Source organism: Parasteatoda tepidariorum, chromosome 1 (assembly GCF_982258835.1).
Source record: "Parasteatoda tepidariorum strain Cologne lab strain chromosome 1, Ptep-v5.0, whole genome shotgun sequence".
Lineage (NCBI taxonomy): Eukaryota > Metazoa > Arthropoda > Arachnida > Araneae > Theridiidae > Parasteatoda > Parasteatoda tepidariorum.
Genome location: NC_141755.1, coordinates 126,268,598 through 126,294,026, shown reverse-complemented (window position 1 = coordinate 126,294,026; position 25,429 = coordinate 126,268,598). Strand labels below are relative to the sequence as shown.

At 29.0% G+C, this 25,429-nt stretch overlaps 1 protein-coding gene across 4 annotated transcripts in view; it reads left to right on the top strand.

Annotated features, from left to right (window-relative positions):
- Positions 1-24,987, top strand: part of LOC107445531 (DNA-binding protein RFX2) — a 77,947-nt gene extending 52,960 nt beyond the window's left edge. For 2 of the 4 annotated variants that reach the window (XM_087152573.1, XM_043055531.3), the window contains exons 8-17: positions 1,468-1,587; positions 2,542-2,752; positions 7,164-7,258; positions 12,450-12,583; positions 13,227-13,324; positions 16,099-16,248; positions 16,525-16,733; positions 18,399-18,552; positions 20,169-20,220; positions 22,538-24,987. In XM_087152573.1, the coding sequence (XP_087008699.1) occupies positions 1,468-1,587; positions 2,542-2,752; positions 7,164-7,258; positions 12,450-12,583; positions 13,227-13,324; positions 16,099-16,248; positions 16,525-16,733; positions 18,399-18,552; positions 20,169-20,220; positions 22,538-22,611 (1,297 nt within the window). In that variant the 3' untranslated portion in view covers positions 22,612-24,987. The remainder of the gene's footprint in view (positions 1-1,467; positions 1,588-2,541; positions 2,753-7,163; positions 7,259-12,449; positions 12,584-13,226; positions 13,325-16,098; positions 16,249-16,524; positions 16,734-18,398; positions 18,553-20,168; positions 20,221-22,537) is intronic. The other 2 variants (XM_087152575.1, XM_087152574.1) reach the window with 2 other exon arrangements.
- The last annotated feature ends 442 nt before the right edge of the window (positions 24,988-25,429 follow it).

Below are 25,429 nucleotides of genomic sequence, written 5' to 3'. Positions count from 1 at the left end.
ATCTGCAATAGTCAGTCACAGAAGCATTTTGTGACTCTCTGTATATAATCAGGGTATCTGCTCACCTGGAGAGTCATGAATTTTGGTACTGAACAAAATTTTTCATGATTTTAACTAAAGAAAAATCATGGATTTAGGGCGTCATAAAATCTGATTTTTAAAATGGAATTTAACCCCCTCCCCAATTTCATGGTATTTGGAATATCTGAATTTGTAACAAAATCCCCACTCACAGTCATATTTGATTAAAATATTAAATGTTTTTATTGTGTTCTTTAAAAATTATGGTGTTCTTTCAAAAAATGAAATATTTCATTTCTTTTTTGTCACGTCATTTCTAGAGCGAATTATCTTTTAAACTTGTGTGATTTCAGAATTTTTGTTGTTATTTATGTTTTTTATTTTATAAATTTTTTTTATTCCGAAATGAGAACAGAAAAGTCAGGAGTATTTCTTTCCTTTCCGATGAACGAGAAAAGTATCTTTAGAATAATATAATTCTGCAGAAAAAAAGAAGAAGAAATTATTTGTTTCTGTATTTTATTGCTCTTCAACTCTTTCTTGACTCTGTTTTTTAAATTTAAAATCTATAAATATGAAGATGCAGTGTATAACAGTTTTGGTTACACGTATCATTTCAATTCATGTTATTATAATGCTTTTTTAAATTTATTGTTGGAGAAAATAGTACCTTCGTTAAGTCACGAAAAATTCTTGGAATGAGTCATGAAAAGTCATTGATTTGAAAATCTAAAATGTAGTAGATATCTTGTATATATATATATATATATATATATATATATATATATATATATATATATATTAGTGTAAACCGGGTCCAAATTATCTGAACCTTGCAAAATGGTAATCAAGAATTTGAATTTGCAATTCTAACTTCATAATTCCAATTCTTTTAAAATTAAAATAAAATTTAAGCAACCTGTAAATTATTGCTTTTCCCTTCAATGGTTTTTTTTTTCTATTCTGTTTCACTGTTTTTTTAACTGATATTCTGTTAGCTGTGATATTTTATACCCAAAATCTTCCTATTGATCATTAATGGGGACTTACATTTCCTCTTTAGGTGGGATGATTTGGTTCACCCAGAAACTGTGAAAGCAAAATAGAGATATTTATTTTTTAAAATAAAATTATTTTTAATTGTAAATTTTGTTACTCAAATATTGAGTGAAAAATTATTATCTTAAAAGGGTCTCATAAAATATCCCGGTTCCACAGTCTCTGGCAGTAATGTAAATAAGAAATACTACTTTAATTGGCATCTTGAGTAAATTATATTATCTATGATTAAAATTAATCCATTTTATTTTTAAATCGCTACAAAATGTTTCTTCAAAATATAATGTCGTCTTTTTGTATTAATATGAGGAAACTATAGCTATTTGGATTTTGACCTGCTGTGAAGTATATTTTAGTCTCTTATCTGTTGTTGTATATTTATTCCAGGGGTAATTCTAAGTATCATTATTACGGAATACGATTGAAGCCTACTTCATCTATTAACAAAGCAATGGAAGACATTGGCAACACTACTTACAGGCATAATTCTTTCACACAGATGCGCAGGTCAGTTGTTTTAATTCATATCGATAGTAAAACCTTTTATCAACGAGGTGAGCCGGATCCCAAAGATGGTTGGTCGATATGAATTCAAACCCGGTTTGCACCGACCACAGTAAAATATCCTCAGTGGTAGATGGATTTTAGTGTCCCCTCGCTGTTTGGGCTAACCGGGGTAGGTTTTCCTCTTCATGTAATGCAAATGTGGGCCCTCTAAAAGTTCTCCACAAAGACAAATTTCTCCCAACACTTGATACTTGATCCAGGAGTTCCCTTGTCTTCTGATTCTGGTTCAAAATTACAAGGCTATGGCATTGAACATTAGTAGCCGTAAATCCAAAATTGGGTCGGTTGTTCAACGACAATTGTAAAATAGAAAAAAATTGGCATAAATTTAATCAACTGAATTTTTTTTTTTTTTTAATATCAATTCAAACTAACTGATTTTTTTTTTCAAAAAATTATCAAGTCTGAAGCATTTTTTAAATAATATAAATAAGACATTCTTTATTCAGGGTATGATTTTTTTTAAAACTTTGATTTCATTAATAATAAAGGTTTTGTACAAAGAAATAATAATGAAAGGACGGGTATATATTATTCTATTTCAAAATACACTAAGAACAAAAAAGAGACTAAATATGGATAAAAGTAGCGAGCATGAAACTTAATTTTCCTATTCAAACTAATTTGCTCTTCATTTGTTATCTAATTAATAAATGTCATTGTTTTCTTTAAAATTCATTGAAACTTGAGCAAAAATAATTACGATTTTATTTATCCAATGATTATCTTGTTATAACTAAATAATAATTTTAACCAGTATTAAATATTTTAGCTATTATGTAATTAAATAAATAGTATAATTAATAAATTTTTTTACCTTTGTTTTTTAAATGTAAAAAAAAATCTGATTTAAGTAGATTGATTAATTTAAATCAGGGTTTTTGCATTTCGTAGATTAAAGTCTGATGCAAAGACTGAATGTAATGGAAAGCGCCTTTTCCAACCTGAAGTGTCTGATAAAAAGCGCTCATCCAAACATGAGCTTTACCTGGGTGATGCATCTACAGCCATTCCAGATGTAGAAATAGAAATATCTGTGTTACCTCATGGAGTGACTCTAGATAAAATATGTATTTTCAAAAATGCATATAAGAGACATTGTGAAGTAAGTCAATATTTTAGTTATTATTATGAGGTTGATGATTTATGCATTTTTTGTCTGTATTACTTTTTTTTCTCTTCATTTTGTCAGTCTATAGATTTTTATTGCCTTTCTGAATAATTTTTTTATAAATTTTTTCTTCTTAATTTTCAGTGCATTCTGGGGGGTAATGAATTTTTCTTAACAAATACAGGGATGAGTTTTTTTTCCGTTTTTAGGCTCATTTTGTATTTTTTTTCTTCTTTTCAATTTAAAAAAAAGAGAATTTTCCCTTTTTCAAAGAAAGTTCTGCTTCTTTGAGTTCTATCCTCCTCCCCCCCCCCCCACCAAAAAAAAAATCTTTTGCTTTTAAACGTGATTTAAAATTATTCGTGCAATTTAAAAATATTACATCAAGATTCGTATTCACACAATTTAAAAAAAAAATTGTGCATCGTTCACACTTCACGATTTGATTTCATGCTTTTTACACATTACCATACTTATTTGTGCAGTTTTATAATTGTTCTGTTCTCATGATATTTAAAATTACAGATCGCCCATTCGTATTAACGCAATTTAAAAATCACACACTAAAATTTATATTCTTACAATTTAAATAAAAAATTGTGCATTAATATATTTTATTAAAAAGTTGATAATATTCTCCTTAATAATATTTTGACAATTTTTCAAAAAAAAGTGTCCTCCAAAAAAACATTCAAACTTTTTTTTTTTCCATTCGTGTAAATAATTATAATTTTTGCATCGAATCTTAAACATGCTCCAATAACAACCATTGATATCAAACTGAGTTTTTCAAAATATGAAGAATTTGCTTTTAAACAATGTTTTAATTTGAAGATTTTTAGAAAATGTTGCATAATACAATGCAATTCTGATGTAATTAAAAATTGATGAATTCTATCTTTATTAGGTATTTATTTACATTTTATTTTATTTATAAATTACATACTTATTTTTTTTATGAAATTTATTTTATTAAATCTATGAGTGCTGTTTTTGTCTTTGGCCATTAAGGCAGAGGGGGTGCGATTGTTCTTCTTTTCCAGTAGCACCATTTATAGCCAAGAATTATGCCTCAACCATACATTGCATCTGTTAATAGGGCAGACCCTTTCATACATCCACAGATCATAATGTTGACCTGAACCAGAGAACGATAAATTTCCTATGCAGTACCCACAGAGATATAATCTGTTATGGGAACATGGAGGACTTGGTGACCGGACAGGTTTAACGTGCATAGGTTACCATTTACTACGTGAGGAGTCTTCGGCAAACTCCCATTCTCACAAACGTGGGTAGAGCGCCCTGCCAATGAGGCTGTCCGTCTAAATCTGGATACAAGCTATGATATATGATTTTTTTTTCATTAAAAAAAAAACATATAAATGAAACATGTTTTTGAAAACATTTAAGATATTTTTTTTCTCTCATTTTGTATGATTTTTAAAGAAATTCTAGGTTATCAATATCCTAGCTTTTGGCATCAAATCTGCAAAAATATATATTGAATAAAAGCACTCATGGATATTGTTTATAAATTTGTGTCTTCTTTTCAAACACATTCTGTTTCAAAATAATATTTCATTTCTCATTATGTGTTGATCCTTACAATCAGGTCCGGACTGGGATCTAAAATAGGCCCGGGAATTTTAGAGATATCGGCCTTCTACTTCAGATAAACACCGCATACGCGGCTCCTAATGTATCATTTTTAGGCATATTTTACTTATAAATTCTCATGAACGTAAGTTAATTTATCGAAGTAAGAAAGTAGATAAAAATTGCTTAATAATCGTTTATAGAATATATTTCAGTTTAAAATACATGGTTCTTATGAGGAAACATAGGTTGATAAAATCAAAAAGAAGGTGAAAGATGAAGAGTAAATAAAAATATTTATTATACTACACATACATGAATGATTTATCTAAACATTTTTGTTTAAATGTATTTAATGCTTCTTCAAAAGTCATTAAATTAAAATTTAATTGAACTTTTGAAGAGACTCACTATTTTCTGCCACTTTATCGATTATGTCGTCGCTATCTAATTTCATTAATAGATCTTTTTCTATTGCCATTACCATGAGAGCATTCAAATTATCCGAAGATAAAGTACTCCTCATTCAATTTTTAATTACTTTTAATGTGGAGAATGATCTTTCACAAGCCACCTGACTTTTTGACAATGTTAGTAAAAATTTTAATGCTAGACTAATTAAATTGTAAGAATTGGTCAATAAATTGAATCTCTGTAACATCTTGTAGCAGCAAATAACATAATTTTTGCACGCATAGCGTGTCTCACATTTTACACTTCTTCTTCTGTTTCCAAAGTAAAGTCGTTATTATCTTAATTTGAATGATCTTCCGTGATTATTTTATAATCTTCTAAGTCTGAATTTTTCAGTTTTTCCCAATAAAAGCTAAACTTCTTAGTTCAATCCGCAAATTTTCACCTATAGCTGTTTCGTCAAATTTTAGCAAGAGTTTGCTTAACTCATTTAGTTTGCCAGATTGAAGCTTGTTAACACGTTTTTCAGGGAAACGTTTCGGATCTAGATAGGAAAAATCGGCATACAATTTTCCATTTGCCGGAAATAGGCGTTCCATTGACGCTACAACTGTGCTGAAAATAATGTTATGAACGTTTATCTTAAATGCAGTGGTTTCATCATCAAAAATTGTTTCATTCGACTCTGTCTCACCCGGCATTAATTTTCTTTTCTTCAATCTTTTTTACGGAAACTTTGTTTGAATTTCAGTTTCTTCAAGTTCTTATTTGCGCGAACAATGAAATCATTTGTAACTTTTTGTACACCTTCAAAATCTCTCACAATTTTTTTAGTTCTGAACACGTTTGTGATACCATTCCAAAAGCTTCTAAGATGTCTAAACCAGAGGTTTGCAAATATTGGGAGAGCGGTGTAGTTAATTCAAATATTCTTGAGAATATTTTGGCAGTGATTACTGTTTTATATTTGCAAAATGATTCTAAAAATATTTTTGCCTTTGCACGGATATCTGGCTTGAAATTTGAATTTTGTTGTATAGTTTCTAAACTTGTAACCAATGTGACATATAACGGCTTAATAGTTGAATCTGAGTTTGAAAATTAACCAAAAATTTTCTTTAATGCAGAATCTTTGGACCACCAGCGTGTTTCTCCAATAGTTGTGAGTCTTTTTTTTTTTTTCGTGCTCATTACTTTGTTCCCAGATGTTCATGTGTTGGTATGATTCCCGGAAAAATGCTGCAACGATATTTAGAAGGCTGAAAAATGATGCACTTTCAATTAGTGCTTTTGTGATATCTTCTAAAACTAAATTTAAGACATGTGCATAACACCAAACATGAATTTGACCAGGGGACTCTTTGGAAAGCCATGAAGAAAATCCTTTATATTCATCTTGCATATTCGCAGCCCCGACAGTTGAATTACCGATACACTTTGTTATATCTATATTACAAGACTTTAAAACTAAGTCCACTAAAGAAAACACATTCTGACCAGTTAAAGATTTACACTCTACAACAGCGAGAAGTCTTTCATATACACGATATTTCATATATTTTTTAAATAGAAACCTATATCTTATTTGGCATCATTGGAGAGAGTTTTTGAAAAGAAATAACTTTTACTTAAAATATTTTTTAATATCTTCTACTATTTTCAATATATTGAATCTCTTATCTATTATCATAGATAAGAAAAAATACTTATTAAATAGATATTGACATATTCACTAAAAAAAAATTTTCCGTCATAATGTCTTTTACTTTCATTAAAACACATTTGTGCTTTTCTTCCAATGTTTTATAAAAATTGAGGCGATTTTGATAATTTAAGGGAATTATTTTTGATAAAAATGATAAATTGAAGTAAATAATTAGAATTTTTTCATATCTATTATCTTGAGAACAGTAAGAGATATAAAAAAAATTTCAAGACAAAGTTACTTTTTTTCGAAAACCCTCTCCAATGATGCCAAATAAGATATAGGTTTCCATTTAAAAAATCAAAACTGTGTTCAAATTCTGGTACTTCCGGGAATTAACAATATCACTATTGAATTCCTTGGGGTCGATTTAGTTATTATGTTTTTTATTTCAAATCGATTATTTGCTCCATTCTCGAAAAAAATGGGTGGCACGCATGATCTGAATCACTCTGTATATTAAAACAATATTATTACTACATATATCATATGTATGTTATTTAATATTCTTATTATTTGCGCTTATTTGAAATTCGTGCAATGTATATAAAAAAAACATTTCGCTGCTGGCTCGGCCCACCGGGCATTTGCTCGGTCTGCCTACTGGCCAGTCCGGTCCTGCTTACAATGAAAGCGCTACTATACAAATCTTTTGAAAGAATATAAATGTAACCTTTTCTTTTGCAGTTTATTCTAGAAGCTGTTATTAACTTTCAATTTTCTGATGTGGAAACTCTTTGGAATTCATTTTGGAACACTTCGTCAGAAAATAGGAATCAGAGGTATGTTTAATACTAAACATACCATACGCATAGATGATAGATGGTTACGGGTGTGTCTTAATGACATGCCATAATGTTTAAAAACGAACTTACTGAAAATAAATCATTTTTAAGATATGATACAATAATTTAAGCAAATGCATTTTGATTACCCCCAAGCATTTTTAAACTATGCATAAAGAAAAAAATTGAGATGCTAACCAGCTGTAATCCTTAATAATAAAATAATTATTTTAAATAAACATAAAGGTATCAAAAATATTCAAAAAGTATAAATTATTTTGTTAAACTAAGCAGTTATTAAAACATCTTTCAGTGCCCAAGTACCTGAAATTCTCATTGGAACGCAGAAAAATAGATTTTGGTTGCCTTTTTTAGTTTTCTTGGTGATTCAAATGATCGGTGTTTGTGTGATAATCAATCACTATTTGTCGGGGGGGAAATGCATACTTTCCTACAATAGAATAAATTTATTTAAAAAAATATTTAATGTAATATTGGGCTTTTTTTTTTTTTTTAAAAAAAAATACAATTTATGCCAACAGAACATGCAAAAAAGTCATATTATGAAGACTACTTTTTTGTTGACCACCATGTTATGAAGCATATAAGAATGTGTACAATAGAGAGTAACTAATTTGAGTTTATCTCCAAAGAAATAAGATGCATTCTTTCCAAATTTATTTGAAAGATCTTTTATTTTTGTGGAATATAACTTATGTGGAAAATATGTTTGGCAAAAATGTAAAATGGAGACACCTTGTTAATGTAAAGAATGAGATGAATTAAAAATTTTTTGTGTTTAATAGAAATTGACAATATGCATTTTATTTTTACAATAAAGTTAATTTGTTTATTTCCTTCCTACATTCATCTATTCAATCCGTCATTTATGGTAAATAGAGGTATGTATTTAAGTGTTAATACCAACACTGCGTTCTACATTAAACAGAGTTGACAACCCCTCCCAACAATCTGAGAAATGGTTGATCGAATTTCAATGGTATTCAATACTTGTAATGATATTCAATAACTAACCGTACTATCAATTGACGATAAAATTTTTTCCACTCATCGGACGTTACTAGCCATGTTTATTTACATTTGTGGTTTTATTTACACCTGTTTTGGTAAACCTGCGATTTGCCAATAGAGAGTTTGGTTATCGAATGCTGTGTTATACAGGGATGTGATTCTTTCGCCGATTTCCGCTTTTATTCAGATTTTTCCATTTTCCCCGCTAATTTCCGCAGAAATTTCTTTTTGCACAAGTTAAAATATTTTATGAGGAATTTCATTTTCCGCGGTGCGAAAGTATTGAAGTCCTCATTCCTTCCTCTGAAGTTTCTCTAAAAATCATCTCTCGAATGTCAGCCTTTGTATCAAGAACTCTGATTGTCTAAAAGTTTCGTTTTTTTTTTAAAAATATAAATATTTCGTATTTATACGTGCTTTGAATATTAAACATTGGGATTCATATTCGCACGATTTAAAACTTATGCATCGTGATTCGTATTTACGTGATCTAAAAATTACGCATCATGATTTGTATTTTCGAATTTTTTAAATTCGATATTGAGTTTCATAATCACGTGATTTAATAGCCTCATATCGGGATTTATATTCTCTCAATATATATATTCTTGGATTTCCTCTTTTTTACTTTCTGGCTACTCTCATCCCTGGTTATATGGTGTCTTTTTATGTTATGTTTTGGGATTGGCATATATTTTTATCAAAATGTTTTTAATCATAATGATTTATGTTTTGCTCAAGATTTGCTGGCATGGACATTATGTAAATTATCTGAGAATTAAATAGAGCTGTCAATTGTTGTTCTTCAGTGCCCCTGTGGCAGAATTTTTTCAAGCTATCTCTTACAAAACTCTCTTCTTTTAACCCTTTAGTGGGCCATTTATTTCTAGTAAAGCTAAACTAAAGTATTTTTGGAATTGATATAAGAATAGTAATTCATATAAGTAAAAAAAACTAATTTAGCTAATAAAAAATTAGTCTAAATTTTAATGCCATTTTTCTTTTCGGTGGTAAGTATATTAACACGACCTATTAGGAACTCATTGACTTTTATTTTTCGTTATTTATTAAATAAATTTTATGAATGCTACAAAGTTCAAAAGGAATTATGTGTTTTTTTTAACTTTTTCGACCTTTTTTTTAAACTAAAAAATGGTTACCAATTTTATTCAAACGCACTTCAAGAAAGCTGAAGTTATTAACAAATGGAAACCTAAATTAAAAGTGGTAAAAAAGTTGTGGTATTACCACGGCCCTAAAAAGGGTTAAGCTATGTCTTTCTGCAAGATACTTTCAATAACAGCAAACATATGTGTTACTAATTTAAACTAACGAAAGTGTTGTGTTTACAACAATAAACTATGTATAATTTTTTTTAATTGTAAAAATTTTTTATTCTAATAATATAGGTGATATTCTCGTATTTTGTTGGGGGGGGGGATCGCACTAATTATTTTCTCCGCATTTTGTAAATAATCATCACAATAAAATTAAAAATCATGAAATCCATTGTAGTAATTGCTGAAAAAAAGATCGACGGTGAAATTGCGCAAAACAGACTCCTAAAAAAAGGGTTACTCAAATGCGTGTTTTGTTTTGAAATTAAGTTGTTGTAATAAATAATATCGGATTTAAAAACTATTGAGAAATCAATAGCAATAATAGCCAAAAAAATCTACAAAGTCATTGCCTTAAAATGTAAATACTCAATTACGCGATTCAAATTTTCTATATTGTTTGAAATGTATCAGGATATTTAAAAAACACATGAAAATCGATCTCAATAACTGCGAAAATACAATTGAAACATTAAATTGATTTACGATCTATCGGCGTAAATTCAGCATGCCAAAAACTGATTATCTAGGTACATGATTAAAAGTTTACATGTAAATTTCTTTAGAAAAAAAAAATTCTTTCTGCAAGAACTCTAATATTTAGCAGGAATATAACCGTGTTGCTGTTCTTCCACGGGGTTTGCACTGTTTAGCACATTCACAGGCGTCTGTCCAGGCTGAATTTACTACCATTTAGCGGTATCTTCACAAATTCAACTTTAGGAAAAACGGTAGTTTCGCAAAATACTTTTTCTTAAAATTTTATTTTTGTATTCCTTAAGAAACCATATTTTGACCATAGATTTGTATTGATTTTTTAATATAATTTTTCACAAATTATGTCTAAATTTTCACAAAATAGGTACCTCTCAGAAAAACCTAGACAGACCCCTGATTCAATTGCAATCACTCTGAGATAGCTTTGTTTAAAATTATAGCTATTGATGGACAGCTTTTGTTCACTGACTGGAGCCATCTTTCAGTGATCATAACTAAGCCAACAGCTGAATAGTAAGAATTACTAGGAAAAATAAATACAGTGGAACCCCAGTTTTACGTAATCTGCTACATACGCTCGTTTCACCCTCAGTTTCTGCTGGTTCATTAAAATTTCATGTGTCGATAATGTTAAATTATAACTGATTTTACATTACCTTTCTTTACGAATATCCTGCTTTGTTCATTTTTCTAACGAATCAAAATTATTTTTTTGTCTACAAAGCTCGCAGAAACTTTTTCCGAGTTATTTCAGTCTTCTAAAAAAGAGAGTTTATTAGCTGTTCTGTCATTCATCCAATTCTATCTCTTTTTTCTGTCTGTTGAAAAGGATGAGTCAAAATCAGAAGTGTGGGTGAAGGGCAAAGATGGTTGAAGGAAGTATGGGAGCTTAAATTATAAAATTTACAAGCGTAATCTTTTACAGCGAACCTTCGAAATTAATGTAATCCACTAATAATCCAAAGATTTTGCGAAGTATATTTGGTGGTGTAAATGAAAACAATAACTGGAGACAGAGATTTAACTTTGAACTGTACAAGATTTATAAACAACCCGATAATATTAAATAAATAAAAAATTAATAGAATGAGTTGGATGACTCACGTGAATCGAATGCGTGATGATAATACAATAAAAAAGATATTGCTTTTTAGACCCACTGGAACGAGAAAGCGAGGAAGGCTGCGGTCGAGATGGGCTGATTCGACGGAGTCTTAATATTCTTGCAATTCATGAAAAGAATTGGAGATCAAAGATAAATTGGAAGTCGTTATGTAGAGGAACGCATTGGCCCACATTTGGGCTGTCTGACCAACAATGATCATTTAAAGAAAGTTACCAAAGCAACTGGTTAGTTACTTGATTGGAGTGACCTGCAAGAAAAGCCGAAATCAATATTCTGGAGGCTCTTCAGCGTTGCTCAATGTAGACCAACATGCATGACAAACGAGTATAGTAAAGAATGAAAACCCTTCGTTTCAAAGTCACGTATGTTAATTGCAACACACATCCTTTCAATTTCTGAAGATGAGTAAATACATAGTTTCGAATCATTTTTGTGCTTCTTTTTCAGTGAAGTTGATCAGAAGCATTGAAACAATATTTATTTGCAAATGCAATCCCAAAACGTAAACTATTGAAAGGGATATTGTTGAAATTTTATCTATAAACCAAAGGTGAGGAAAGATTTTAACTAGTAGTTCATCTTGTAGGTGCCAAAAAATATGATCGTCTGATGGAAAAGGTAAAATCAGGGTTCCACTGTATATGCTCTACTATTACACAAAAATATCCTTTGCAACCACTCTGCCCCATCATTTTACTGAACGCCTCTAAAGTAAATGAGACATGAAAACACCTCTAAGGTAAATAAAGAAGGAATGTTGCGTATTAAAAATTGTTGGACTTTTTGTATTTTGTTGTTTCAAGCCTTTTCCCATGCTCTTTAATTATGTAATACATATTTTCATATGGAAATTCGTCATTTCAGTACTTGTGTTATAATATGGAATTAGGATTTATCAGAAATTGCTCTTTTTTTTAATATTTCTACATTACTGTGGCTTACTTATAAATGAGGTTTTTTCATGTGTGTGTGTTTGTGAAAAACCTAAAAAATGGCTGACTTTTTTATTAATATTTATTTCTTGTTTACCCAAATTGCAAATAACTTGTAATCTGACCATATATTTACATTATACGTCTTTTATTCCAAATATAATATTTAAACATTTTGTTTTAATACTTTGGGAATTAAATTCTTTAATATCGTATGAATGATCTATCATTGGGGACTTCTAATCAAATTTCATTGTTTGCAGTGATTTGTCCAAGTCTTTCTTACGTGAGTTGGTGTCATGTGAACCTGTGAAAGAATTTATAAAGCAAACTGATTACCAGTTCTATCAAAATCTAGTCGATGTTCTTATACCTGACGTCTTAAGACCTATTCCAAGTAAGTGTTTCGACTTTTATCTCTAAATAATACACGAGTAGCCGAAGAGAGAGAAACTGTTCTTTTCATCATCATAGTTGGCCACACAGCCCAATGTGAGCCAATGCCTTCCTCTAAAGATTTCTCCATAACGATTTCAGATTTATCTTTGATCTCCAATTATTTTCATTTATTTCCAGAAAATCAGACTGCAATGAGTCAGTCTATCTCAACTCTGGCCTCAAGTGGGTCTAAAAAGCAGTATCTTTTTTATTGTATTGCCATCACTCATTTAAATCATGTGGACCATCCAATTCATTCTATTTATTTTTATTTATATAATAATATCAGGTTGTGTTTATAAATCTTGTGCAGTTCAAAGTTAAGTCTCCCAGTTTTCATTTACACCACCAAGTATACTCCGCTTTCTCTCAAATAGTGCGATGCAATTTTCCTCCAGTTTTCTCATTGTCCATGAAGCATACGTTAAGACTGGCAAGAGTTTTGTAAATTAAGAACTTTGTTTTTCTAGAAAGAAACCTAGATGTAATAAATCTTCCTAGCACATAGTCTGTCACTTTTTAAGTCAATTACTTTAAAGTGATCCTTTCTAAATGTAAGCCCCTTTCTAAATGATAAACAATTTATTTTCTTTGTAAAATAGGTACTCTCACTCAGGCTATAAGAAACTTTGCTAAGAGCTTAGAAGGATGGTTGAAAGGTGCAATTACAGAATGTGGCGAAGATATTCTTAATATAAAAGTAAGTTCTAAATCAATATATTTATTTTTACTCTATTTTATAAGCACAATTCGCCAAAAGATTAAGAGATTCTTGAAGGCAATAGATTCCAAAATCTATGGATTTTTTCTAAATTTGAAAAAAAAAAGACTTTCTCTGCTTTAAATTGCAAGAAAAAAAAACAATGAAACTCATCACCGTTTTTAAAGCATTTAAATTTTAATCTGGAATTAATGAACTACTAGAGCAAATGCAAAAATATAAAATTTAAAACATCGTTTGCAGGAAAAAACAAGTTTTTTCTTTTTTTTCTAAGCTTAATGAGTGGTAATTTTGCTGCAAATTCCAGTTTTTATTCAAAGACTACTTATCCATGTGATATATTTGCCCCTTTTTTAAATGGATTGAATTAATTTTTAATAATATATTACATGAAAATCTCACATTTCAGTTATCGCCTTTTATTGCGCCATTATAAATCTGTGTTTGAACCTTCTTTCTTTTGCAGTTAGTGCAATTGATTTTTCATTGTTTATAAAATTCCAATATTATTACTACAGCAAAATTCAATTCCTGCTTTATTACAATACTACTGTTTTTTCGATTGACTTTTTCACTGTTATTGATACTGATATCCACACGGCTTTTTAAAATACATATATTTTCATACAATATTAAGAAACAAAAAATTCAATTTTACTCTAGTGCATAAAAAGAAGTCTTATATAGATAAAAAAAAACTGCACTTCTGCCTGCAATCAAATGTCTGCACTAGAAGTTGTTTGATACTAAATCAAAGTTTTTAAAAGTGCTCAGCGATGTAATTCTAAGATTCGAGGTACAATAGCTTATTGCAGCACCTTTCAAATTTTAATCTCAAATGAGATTCAATGAGGTTTTGTAACCACGCCATACGCACTGAGTGACACGCCTGAGAATAAAGAGTAACAATTCTTTTATGAATCATCTCCTTTATAATTTAATTATCACAACTGTTCAGAAACATAATTATAGAGAATAAAGTTGATAATTGCTGAAAGTCAATCGAATCAATATTAATTTGGAGATTTGCCTTCCTTAAAAGTATTAATGAGAGATGATTTCTAAAATGTGTTAAGTTTAATTTAATGACTGAAATACCTGATATTTGCCCTGATCAACGTTATAAATTTATTTAAACAAAAGGGATACAAAATATTTTTATAACAAATAGATCACGTCTCATTAAAAATAATTAACAACTAGTGCATGAAATTAAAATGAAATATGTTTTTAGACTAAATGCATTATTACGCGTAATTTATCAGGCTAAATTATTTATAAATAGCTAATAAGTTGCAGGAAATTAATAATATAGTAATTTGATAATCAAATAGCAAATTTTTCATAACTATTCAACAATAGCTTGGTATTTCAATGGCTTGCTGTTACCTAATTTTATTGCAATAACACTAATTTAGCACATTTTTGACAACAGAGTGCGTAGCGTTTTTGAAAAGTGCTTAAAGGTGCTTATTTTTGATTTACGTTTTTTAAAAACCCTTAAAGGTGCTTAGGGGCCGCTCAAAAAGTACGTACACAAAAATGGAGAAATTTTAAACCCCTCCCCCCCCTTCGTACATTACCGTACATAAGGTTTTACTCCCCCCCCTTAGAGTACGTACATTTTATTAGTCTACCCCCCTTTTTCATAAAAATTAAAATAATTATGTTTTAAATATAATTAAATATTTACTTAAGGAGGGTGTAGGATAAAGTCAAATTTAAATTTGGTGTATGTTTATAAAGTACGTACTTTGTATAATACCTCCCCCCCTCCCCATCGTACAAAACCGTACATAATAGCAAATCCCCTCCCCCCCTTCGGGATGTACGTACTTTTTGAACGGCCCCTTATTTTCATTTGAGGTTTGTAAAAAGTGCTTAATTTTCTATATTTTTAAAAGAGATTTTTTTTTCTTTGCCGTGTCGATTGTCGTTCTAAATTACAAAAAATTCATAATTTTCGCAATTTTTTCTACAATATTTATCAGGAATGAATTATTTTAATATGATTAAGTAATGTTTTAGAAAATGTTTTGGAATTTTATTGATTTTATGTTAATAAATTAAGAAATTTTAACAATAGAAAAAATAATTTTTATTACTGAACAGATCCTAATTATGAAATTTGGAAAGTGATTAAAAATATTTTTTGAGTGCTTAAAAGGTGCTTATTTTTTGTTGAAAAATCTAGCTACGCACCCTGGACAAACGAGAAATGAGCTAATATAGTAATTCTTTTAAATTTATTTTTAATTTCAAAACCTGTTACTAAAGTTCCCGAAACTGCTGCATGAAAACCTCCACCTTATACATTCATGCTTCTTCTCTTCTTAGTTATGTTTGGGTATCATAAAATTTGCTTTTTTCGTCTTATTTAAAAAAAAAGTCTGAATTATAAATCATTTTCATGCATAATTGGAGTGAACCTAAATTAGTATTTATCCATTCTCTTCCTAATTTTTATTTTGTTTATGAGATAAGATAATTAAGCTTAATGTAAAAATTTGCATACTAATGGGACCCTTAATAAGAAATAATTTTTTGCCCAAAAATTATCTTTTATATTAGTTATTACTATGCTTTTTGATTTAGTTTCAGAGATGAAACCAAGAGAACTCTTCTTATTCTTTCTCTTGTGTTTAGAGAGAAATGTCTTCGTGAATAATTACTTAATTTATACGTTAAGGGAGTGTGAAAACAGAATAATATACATTCCAGAAAACCAATACAGAATTCTTTTGTTATTATAGCTCAGTGCCATAAGTGCCTTCGCTCAAACTTTAAGGCGTTACACTTCCTTAAATCACCTGGCTCAAGCTGCAAGGGCTGTATTACAAAGTGCATCTCAGATCAAACAAATGACCTCCGATTTGAATAAAGTGGATTTTCGTAATATACAGGTGATTATATTAACAGTGATTCATAATATACTATTTGTTTCTTATAATTCAGTTTTATCATTAAACTGATTTAAATAAAAAGGATTTTGATAATGTACCTGTGATTTTTCTATTTTATTACTTAATCTTGTTTTTTAACAATTAATTGATTTGAATAAAAGGGACTCAATTATTTTCTTTGTCATTTATAATTTATTCTTTTTATATTAACCATAAACTGATTTAAATAAAGGGAATTTTGTTGTCTTGTTTATATGTAGAATAAAACATTTTCAGGAGCAAGCATCTTGGGTTTGCCAGTGCGAAGATGAAGTCGTCAAACAAATATTATTTGAATTCAGAGAAACTCTGCAGCATAATATGTGGCTGGAAGAGTGGGCAACATGGTTAGAAAACATTGTTCACAGAACTCTTGAACCATACGAAGGGAAACCATCCTATCCTAAGGCTGCTCGACAATTTCTTCTCAAATGGTCATTTTATAGGTAAGCATATATTTAAACTGCTTTGCCTCCCAATAAATGTGAAACGGGTTTGAATCCTAGCGATGGCTGGTCGATATGAATTCCTGCACCCACGACAGTGCTGACTTAAAAATATCCTCAGTGGTAGATGGATCATTGGTTGAAGTCCCTTTGCCGTCAGGCTAACTGTGGGTGGTTTTCAGGGTCTTCCTCTCCATTTAACCCAAGTGGGGGTTAGTTCCATCAAAAAGACCTCCACAAAAGCAAATTTCTTTGAATGCTTGATCCAGGAGTTCTTCTGGATTGGGTTCAAAATGACAAGAAAATGAGTAGTTGTAAACCCTGTATAAGCGACGGTTATAAAAACTGCTTTACCAAATATACAATATGCCAACCTTTTATTCAGTTCAGTAAGAAATGAGTGCTTTCTGAATGTGAATTCAGACAAGATAAGCCTCAAACTGCAAAATTAACGAACAATGATCCACAGTTCAATTTCATTGCACTAAATGGTCAAATGCTAAAACAGAACAACTAAGTAGATTAAAATGTATTCAAAATATTTGTGAGTTTTTGACAATCTCTAAAAGGGATCCACCATGCAATAGAAGGGCTCTAAAGGCGACACAATCGCTGAGTTATTCTTTAGAGGTAATTAAATTAGAAAAAAAAGCGTTATTTTAGAAAAAACTAAGCATCTCAAACGAACAAGCCATCTTCTTATTTTTTAAAGCTTAAATTGCAAAATTAAATGCAAACTGAAGCAAAAAACATTCTTGTTTATTTATTTAAAATAATCCCAACATTCTGTTGAATTGGAAAAATTGTTTTTACACATAATTATATCAGTAAAGGTCATTTTTATGGATGCTAAATTTTATTCAACAATCCGGTTTTCATGGCGCCAACAGAAGTGGTCTTTCCGCCCCAAGAAAACGACACTGAGTTAAATTAAAATTGCTTGCAAAAAAATCATCTACCTTTGATAAAAGTCCATGAAGGAAAGAACAACCAACTTTCATCAAAGACCATTTTACTGATAAGTTTCTCTGTTCTAGTGAAATCAAATATTTTTAAATAACACCCCCGCGGCGACGTGCAGAGCGCATGTTCCCGAAATAATACACAATTAGATAGTGGTGCCCAACCTGCGGCCGACAAAAGCACCTGAGGATTATATACATATGCTTTGGCTATATTGACACACTATTAAAAGGCACTCCTCTTTGTGGTGTGAGCTAAGGAAGAGATTATATCTTTTCTCTCTCTCTCTCTCTCTTTTTTTTTTTTTTTTTTGTTTCCTGGATTTTTTATATATTTTTTAAGTAATTTATTTTAATAATTTTTCTTCTCTTTTCATTATTCTTTACAGTATGTTTCATTTTAAAAACAGACATCAATTGAAAAATAGATGTTCTGCATAACAAACTGGGAAAATACAGGGAATTTAAGTTCTTTCAGCAATTAGAACTTGAATAGTTAGCCTAATAGAGCTCAGACAAGAGTGATTGTTTGTTTCCTCTTAATATATTGTGTTCAATATGCACGTGGAATTTTTTTTCTACATTTCAATGGCAACCCTGTTTGATTTGGTTTTCATGAAGTCACAATTACAGGAAAAAATAACAACTTTACATAATATCCAGTATTGAATAAAACAATTCTCACAATTTGTTTTCCCCCTAGCTCTCTTGTTATTAGAGATTTGACCCTTCGGAGTGCTGCTAGCTTTGGGTCTTTTCATCTTCTTAGACTATTATATGATGAATTCATGTTTTATGTAATTGAACATTGCATTGCCAGAGCAACTGGAACTACTAGCATTGCAGTTATGGGTGAAGTAAGTTATTATTTTGTTTTGCAATATTTCTTTTTATCATCAATGTTACGCCAAAAGGCTTCTCTCGATTTGCTTACTTCCCTATAAGTTGCCACCATTTTTAAAATTTTATCTTGTTTGTTGGTAATTTCTTGAAGTTTTATTGACACACTGTTGCGTGTTCATGATAAATTCTTTCCTAATTTTTTTTCTCCATTTTTTATATTTTTAATGTAATTTTATTTTTAATTGAAAAAGTATCAAAATTAGAGAAAAATATAAAGTAACTTTTTGTCCACCCATTGTATGTGAATTTCTTTGTGCGCATCAAACTTAAAAACCATTTTATTCATGGCCTTAATTTATTAAGATAGTTAATCAATAAATTTGGAAAAATTATCAAAAGTAATTTGTTCGTAAAAATTGAAAAAGTAATTTGCGCATCAAATTTGCCTATATTGAAGAATTAAGTAAATTATTAATTGCTTTCATTGTTTTCTTTTATTTTTTACTTAATTTGAGTTGAAACTAATATACATAATTTTTATAACAAATTTAATATACAATTTCTCATTTATGAAAATTATAATGAATGTATTATTTTCTTTAAGCAAAAGTTGAACACAATTAATTAATATATATGCCTACTATGTACACTTTTTCCCAGTTAAAATTAGAGTTATTTTTAATGAATCACCTCTGCACGGAGTTTCCTTCTTTTTGACAACTTGCATTGTTGAAGAATTTTTAAAAATTAAACACTTATAATTTTGATATTATTCAAATTAATACTTCTAATTTTGGTTAATATATAAGTTACAAGGAGATTCTTCTGACTTTCTGAACTTTAGAAGAACATGTAAAATATATAAAAATATGCATATTTACACATAGTTAAAATTTTTTTAAAATAAGAATGTATTTAGTTTAAATGTTTTCTTTGTCTTCAAAATAATTTCACACACTTTTTTTTATATATTTTTCCATGATTTGAATTGATAGGTATTTTCACCCTTTCATTTCCCACTTTAATAGCAGCAGAATTTTACATAGCTGCCAACTCTACTGTCAGTTTCTTCTGCTTTAATCAAATTTCTCCTGGTTTTTGTACATTTTAGAAACTTACTCCTAAAACTGAGTGACTAAAAAAACTCCTATTGGAATAGAATTTTTTGTACAGATTATTGCTTGCTTGAAAAAGTGTTACTTATACATAACGAAGTGAATATCATTTATGGAAATCTACTCAAAAATTTTCTTGCTCCTAAAATGTTCAGTTTATTTTTTATTTAGAACTCTCTTTTAAAATTAATTTAAAAAAAATCGTAACTATATTTGATGAATTAAATGCCTATTAATATTCAAAATTATGAGTGAACATAATACATAACATTTCAAATATGTTTAATGTCAATTATAACTGGAAAATATTGCAGTTTTTTCTATTTTGATGACTATAAAAATCCCTAAAATTCCTTATGTGTAAAATATTTAGTACATCATACAACAATTATCATGAAATTTATATTATTTCATAATATCTACTGGATTTTTTCCTATCCATGCTGTCAGCTATGATTTTCATATTTTGTTTGGAAGTAAATAAGTATTTTATTAAGGATGTATTTTCATTTCAGTATTTGTGTTGTGGAGTTCCAGAGAGATTATCTGATGAGAGCTCAAATTCAAGTGAGATTCAACAAGAGTAGTTGAAATAATATGGTTTACTATTGATGCAACACATATCTATGCAACACATTAATTTTTTTTTTTTTTTGTGTAAAGAAATATTTTCTTATACTTGAAATCATAACACTGTTGTATGCAGCTTTTGTACTGTTTGTTATAAATAATCTATTTGAAGTGCTTCAAAGAATGAACATTTTTTAAGCATTTAATTTTTTCTCCTATCAATGATTATAGAAATTTAGAAAATTCTGAGGAAAAATTCCTTTTTGTTAAAATTTAAATATTTGTCGTGAAATATATATATATATACTCATGACAGAAAATTTAAAAAAAAAAAAAGCCATTTGTTCTCTTCCAAATAAAATAATAAAGTAAAAATCTTTTTTTTTTTTTTAAACAAAAATGTTTAGATCCTAATGGTTTTTTGTATTAAAGAATTATTAAAAATTACATTTTTAATAATTTTTAAATGATTAGCATTCTTAAAATAGCGTGAAATAATTTCTTTTTAGTTATTTTGAATCACTATAATTTGAATATTTTTTTAAAATTGTATTCTCAAAGAGAATAAGAATTGAATAATTATGTGTCAAGTCGTTCATTAAAACAGGGTCGCCACTTCAAAGGGAAAACATGGAAAATACAGAGAATTTTGACTTTTTCCTAGCAAACTGGGAAAATACAGGGAATTTAAGTTCTTTCTGCAATTTAAACTAGTATAGTTAGCCTAATATAGCTCAGACAAGAGCACGGGGATTGTCTGTTTCCTCTTAATATATCGTGTATAATATGTACAAGGAAAACACAGGGAATTTTCCCCCCAGATTAGAGTGACAACCCTGTATAGTTTTTATCTCCTATCAGCCTGTTACTTCAGTGTTAACAATTTAAGTAAGAATTTTTTTTTTTTTAATTATACCATCTTTTAACATATTTCCTGATTATCAGGCAAATAAGTATTAATATGGAAATTATGGTGATCAAAATCATTTTAAATCATATTTATTCTATCAGGTTAGGAATCTTGCTACCATTAAAAAAAGCTTCTGAAAAAAGGATATCAGGGCCGCCATAATAGCAAGCACTGACACAGAATGTTTAGACCCCCTATAGCACACTAAAATGTTTAAAAACGAACTAAAAAACTTCACATACATAAAATAAATCATTTTTGAAATATTATTCATTTGGGGAGTAGATTCATTTGGAAAATATTCGTTACATTCAAATTTTCGTTATTTTGGATTTCACTGCAACGGGATTTGACTATTGTCATGATGTATCTGATTAGTCATAGTACATTTTAAAACTTTTTTATACCCACCAAAATTATAAAGAAATTAATACAAATACTTATTTTAAAATGAATTAAAATATTTTTATGGTCTGCATTCTTTATAGTTTCAGGATGAAATCGTTTTTTTAAATATTTTGATGAATATTAAGATTTGCTGCGTTTCATGTGTTGAATTGATGAAAAACATCTTTTTTATTTAAATCATTTAAATTTTGTTAAAAGGGAATAATTGATTTGATTTGTCAAATTTTTGATCATTAACTGAAGTATTTATATTCTTTGAACAGCTAATTGAATTACCAAAAAAAAAAAAAAACTATTGAAATATTTTGCATTGTATTATATTTAGTTTGTTTATTTGTCTTCAATATATGTGGATTTATTTTATTTTTATAATTTGATTATAAGTATCCATAATGAATGCCTTGTTAAGTTATTTAAAAAAAAATATTTGTAATTTTGCATTTGACTTAATCCAGTTGCCATTTTATTGAAAGGACATAATCTGCATTTTAAGCAAATAAAAATTCATTAAAACTAGATTTAATAAACATAAAAATTATAATTATTACTTATTATTTTTTATTAAATCTACTATTAAATGTATTCTAGTATTTTTTATTGAATCTAGTATTATTCTAGATATTAAATGTACTGTATTTGATGATCAGCTTAAAAATTAGTACTTACCCATTTCTACTGAAAATACTTTGCATTCAAAAGGATACTTTGCTGAAAGTGTAACTCATTTTTTTTTGTTCAGTCAGAATGAAAAAAAAAATTGCTTTGTATAATATTCTCTCTTTTTATTTTGTGCCAAATGAGTTTGTTTTTCATTTTGTCAAGATTATAACAATGTTCATAAAATAAATTTTATCTAATTATTACATTAGTTGCTGTTCATTATAGCTGATTAGAAAAGTATAGTTTAATATAATTATGTGTTTGAATGTAGTAGAGACTAAAGTGCATTATTTATTTATGTTGTTCATAAATAGTATATATATTTCTTTCTCACAGATACTTGCCCGGAAAAACAATCAAAAGTTTTGATAAAGAAATTATTTTTCCTACCTATGAAGGAAATGCAATGAAACATTTCAGAATATTTGATTTCTGTACCTCGCACTGAAATTGGGTTTATACGTTCAAATATGTAACCACTACAATTATTCAACTCAAATTCACTAGTATATAAGGCATGTTGACTCTATTCTGTGTCAAGGTTGACATTGGAACCTGATGTGAACACGCTCACTTTGAGGGATGGTCCATGTTGACTCGCTGCTTGTGACTTCGACATTGTCTGTGCTCCGTTGCTACTCAGTCTCAATCGCACACGATGCTGGCCTACATACAATGGACTGCTGATGGCAACACGGGAGCGACCACGATCGTTAACTCGATGATCAGCACTCAAAGTCTAGTGTTCTCAATACCCGGCTTCTCGCGAAGCAGCAACAAATTGAGTAGTGGTATCCTATGAAAGATAAAATTCTTGTGAGAGAGTATCATAGCACTACAATAATATAACTCTTGCATAAAGTACAATTATCTGCAAGTTGAATTCGTTAACCTGCTGGTAAAAGGTTGGGAATGGCTGATCATTATACCCCTATAAAATCTACCATAATATGGCTAAAACTGAAGAATGTCTTCATAAGATTTAGTTTTTTGATGATACAGTGAAATGGCTTCCGTGTAAAAAGAAATGAATCCCTACAAAGTTCCTTAACATAGCCATAGTTACCAATCTTCAATACTGTCATGGCTTTTCTCTCCATGTAACACAATTTGTTTCATTATGGCCCAATGTTTGACCCAGGAGTTACCTTGTCTTCGGGATTGGGTTAAAAATATACTAGATTGATAGCTGTAAACTCTTAATACAATCGGTTATAAAAGAAAATAGATGAAATTTTTTGTGTTAAAAGGAAGATATTTTTGCAGCTGAAAAAACTTAGTAACTATGAGAATAGAATGCTCAGCTGAAGTGATCACCGGTTGAGCTATTCTGCAAATTATTTTATTTTATTTTGAAAGCACAAATATTATTATGAACAACGTATGTATCTAGAGTAATTAATCCTTTTATCAGGACATTAAGTAAAACTTAGAAGAAAAGAATCCCTAAATAGGAGTTTAGCGAGCCCTCTTGTGATTATAAATGGGTGAGAGGCCCTTCAAAAGTTAAAAATTAATTGAAATTATCAATACTAATTTTAAAATAATCAATTATATTTCATCTGTTGACATGCTGGTTTGATTTTATTTATTATTAACTATTGCATATGTTAATTAGAAAAATTCAGTCACTTTATAATAGTTCACTTTTTAACTACTGAAACTATATTTTCATTTTAAAGAACGATTTTTAGAATACCTATTTTACTTCTATCCAGTATTCAACGAGAGCTGCAAATGAATTTATTTATCAAATGATTTATTTTATTGACTGCCCTTTGTGTGCCGTTTATGGAACTGCTTGCATATATATCCATCGATCTGAAGATCAGGGAGCCCTATAACATGTCATGATATTTAAAATCAGACTAAAAATACTTCATAAAATAAAGCATTTTTAAGGTATGCAGTAATTTTCAGACATATTTTTATCGTCCCAAAAACACACTGCACATAAAATAAAGAAATTTTAAACTCTCTTTTTTAAAAAAAAAAATTGCAATGCTAACCAGTTGCCATCCTCAAATAATAAAATATTTTTCAAAACCAAGAAGCTAATTAAATTTTAAAAAAAACATGAGGGTATAACAAATTTAAAATGTATGGATTAAAGTCCAGTTATAAAAACATTTTTCAATGCACATAGTGCTCTGTCAATTATTACTTTATTTTTAACTAATTATTAATACTAAACTGAGTGGTCAAGCGTATTTAGAGAAATTGGATTTTAGTTTAAAAGTTTTCCTGCTTATTCAAATTATACTGTTGTTTGCATGATAATCAATCACTATTTATAGGAAAGTGTGAGAATATATTTATTTAAGAAAATTTATAATGTTTGCTCTTTCAATGCTATTTATAGGGTATCTGTGCACCTGCAAAGTCATGGATGGATTTCCGAAAAATCTTAATTTTTAAAATGGAATTCCCCCATTTCATGGTGTATTTTAAAATATTTTTATCATGTTCTTTAAAAATTATCATGTCCCTTCAAAAAATGAAAGAAAAAATATTTTTAGAACGAATTATCTTTTTAAACTTCTGTGATTTCAGAATTTTTGTTATTTATTTACTTAATTTTTTTATTTTAGTTTAAAATTCAATCAATTTCAAATTCTAGCTGAAGCAAGCCAGTCATAGGCGAAATTTTTGTATTCCAAATTGCAAGGCTGATTGTGCTCCGGAAATAATCCGGATTTCCGGAATTTTCACTAACAGTGATCCGGAGATCAAAGATCCACACGCTTAAAAAAATCATTGATCATAGAAGTTTCCGGAAATCAAATTTTCAAAGATGGAGCTTAAAAGCACAGTTTGAACCCCAGAAATTTTCCGGAATTTTGACTTGGGCTCACAATCACCCCTGAAATTGAGAACAGAAAAAAATAGGGTGTATTTCTTTCCTTTCCGATGAAGATGAAAAGTATCTTTAGAATATAATTCTGCAGAAAAAAAGAAATTATTTGTTTCTGTATTTTATTGCTTCAACTCTTTCTTGACTCTGTTTTTTAAATTTAAAATCTATAAATATGAAGATGCAGTGTATAACAGTTTTGGTTATACCTATCATTTCAATTCATGTTATTATAATGCTTTTTTTAAATTTATTGTTGGAGAAAATAGTAACTTCGTTAAGTACAAAAAAATTCTTGGAAAGTCATGAATTTGGAAATCTAAAATGTAGCAGATACGCTGTATTTATAAAAAGTAAGACTCCTTTTTTTTCCT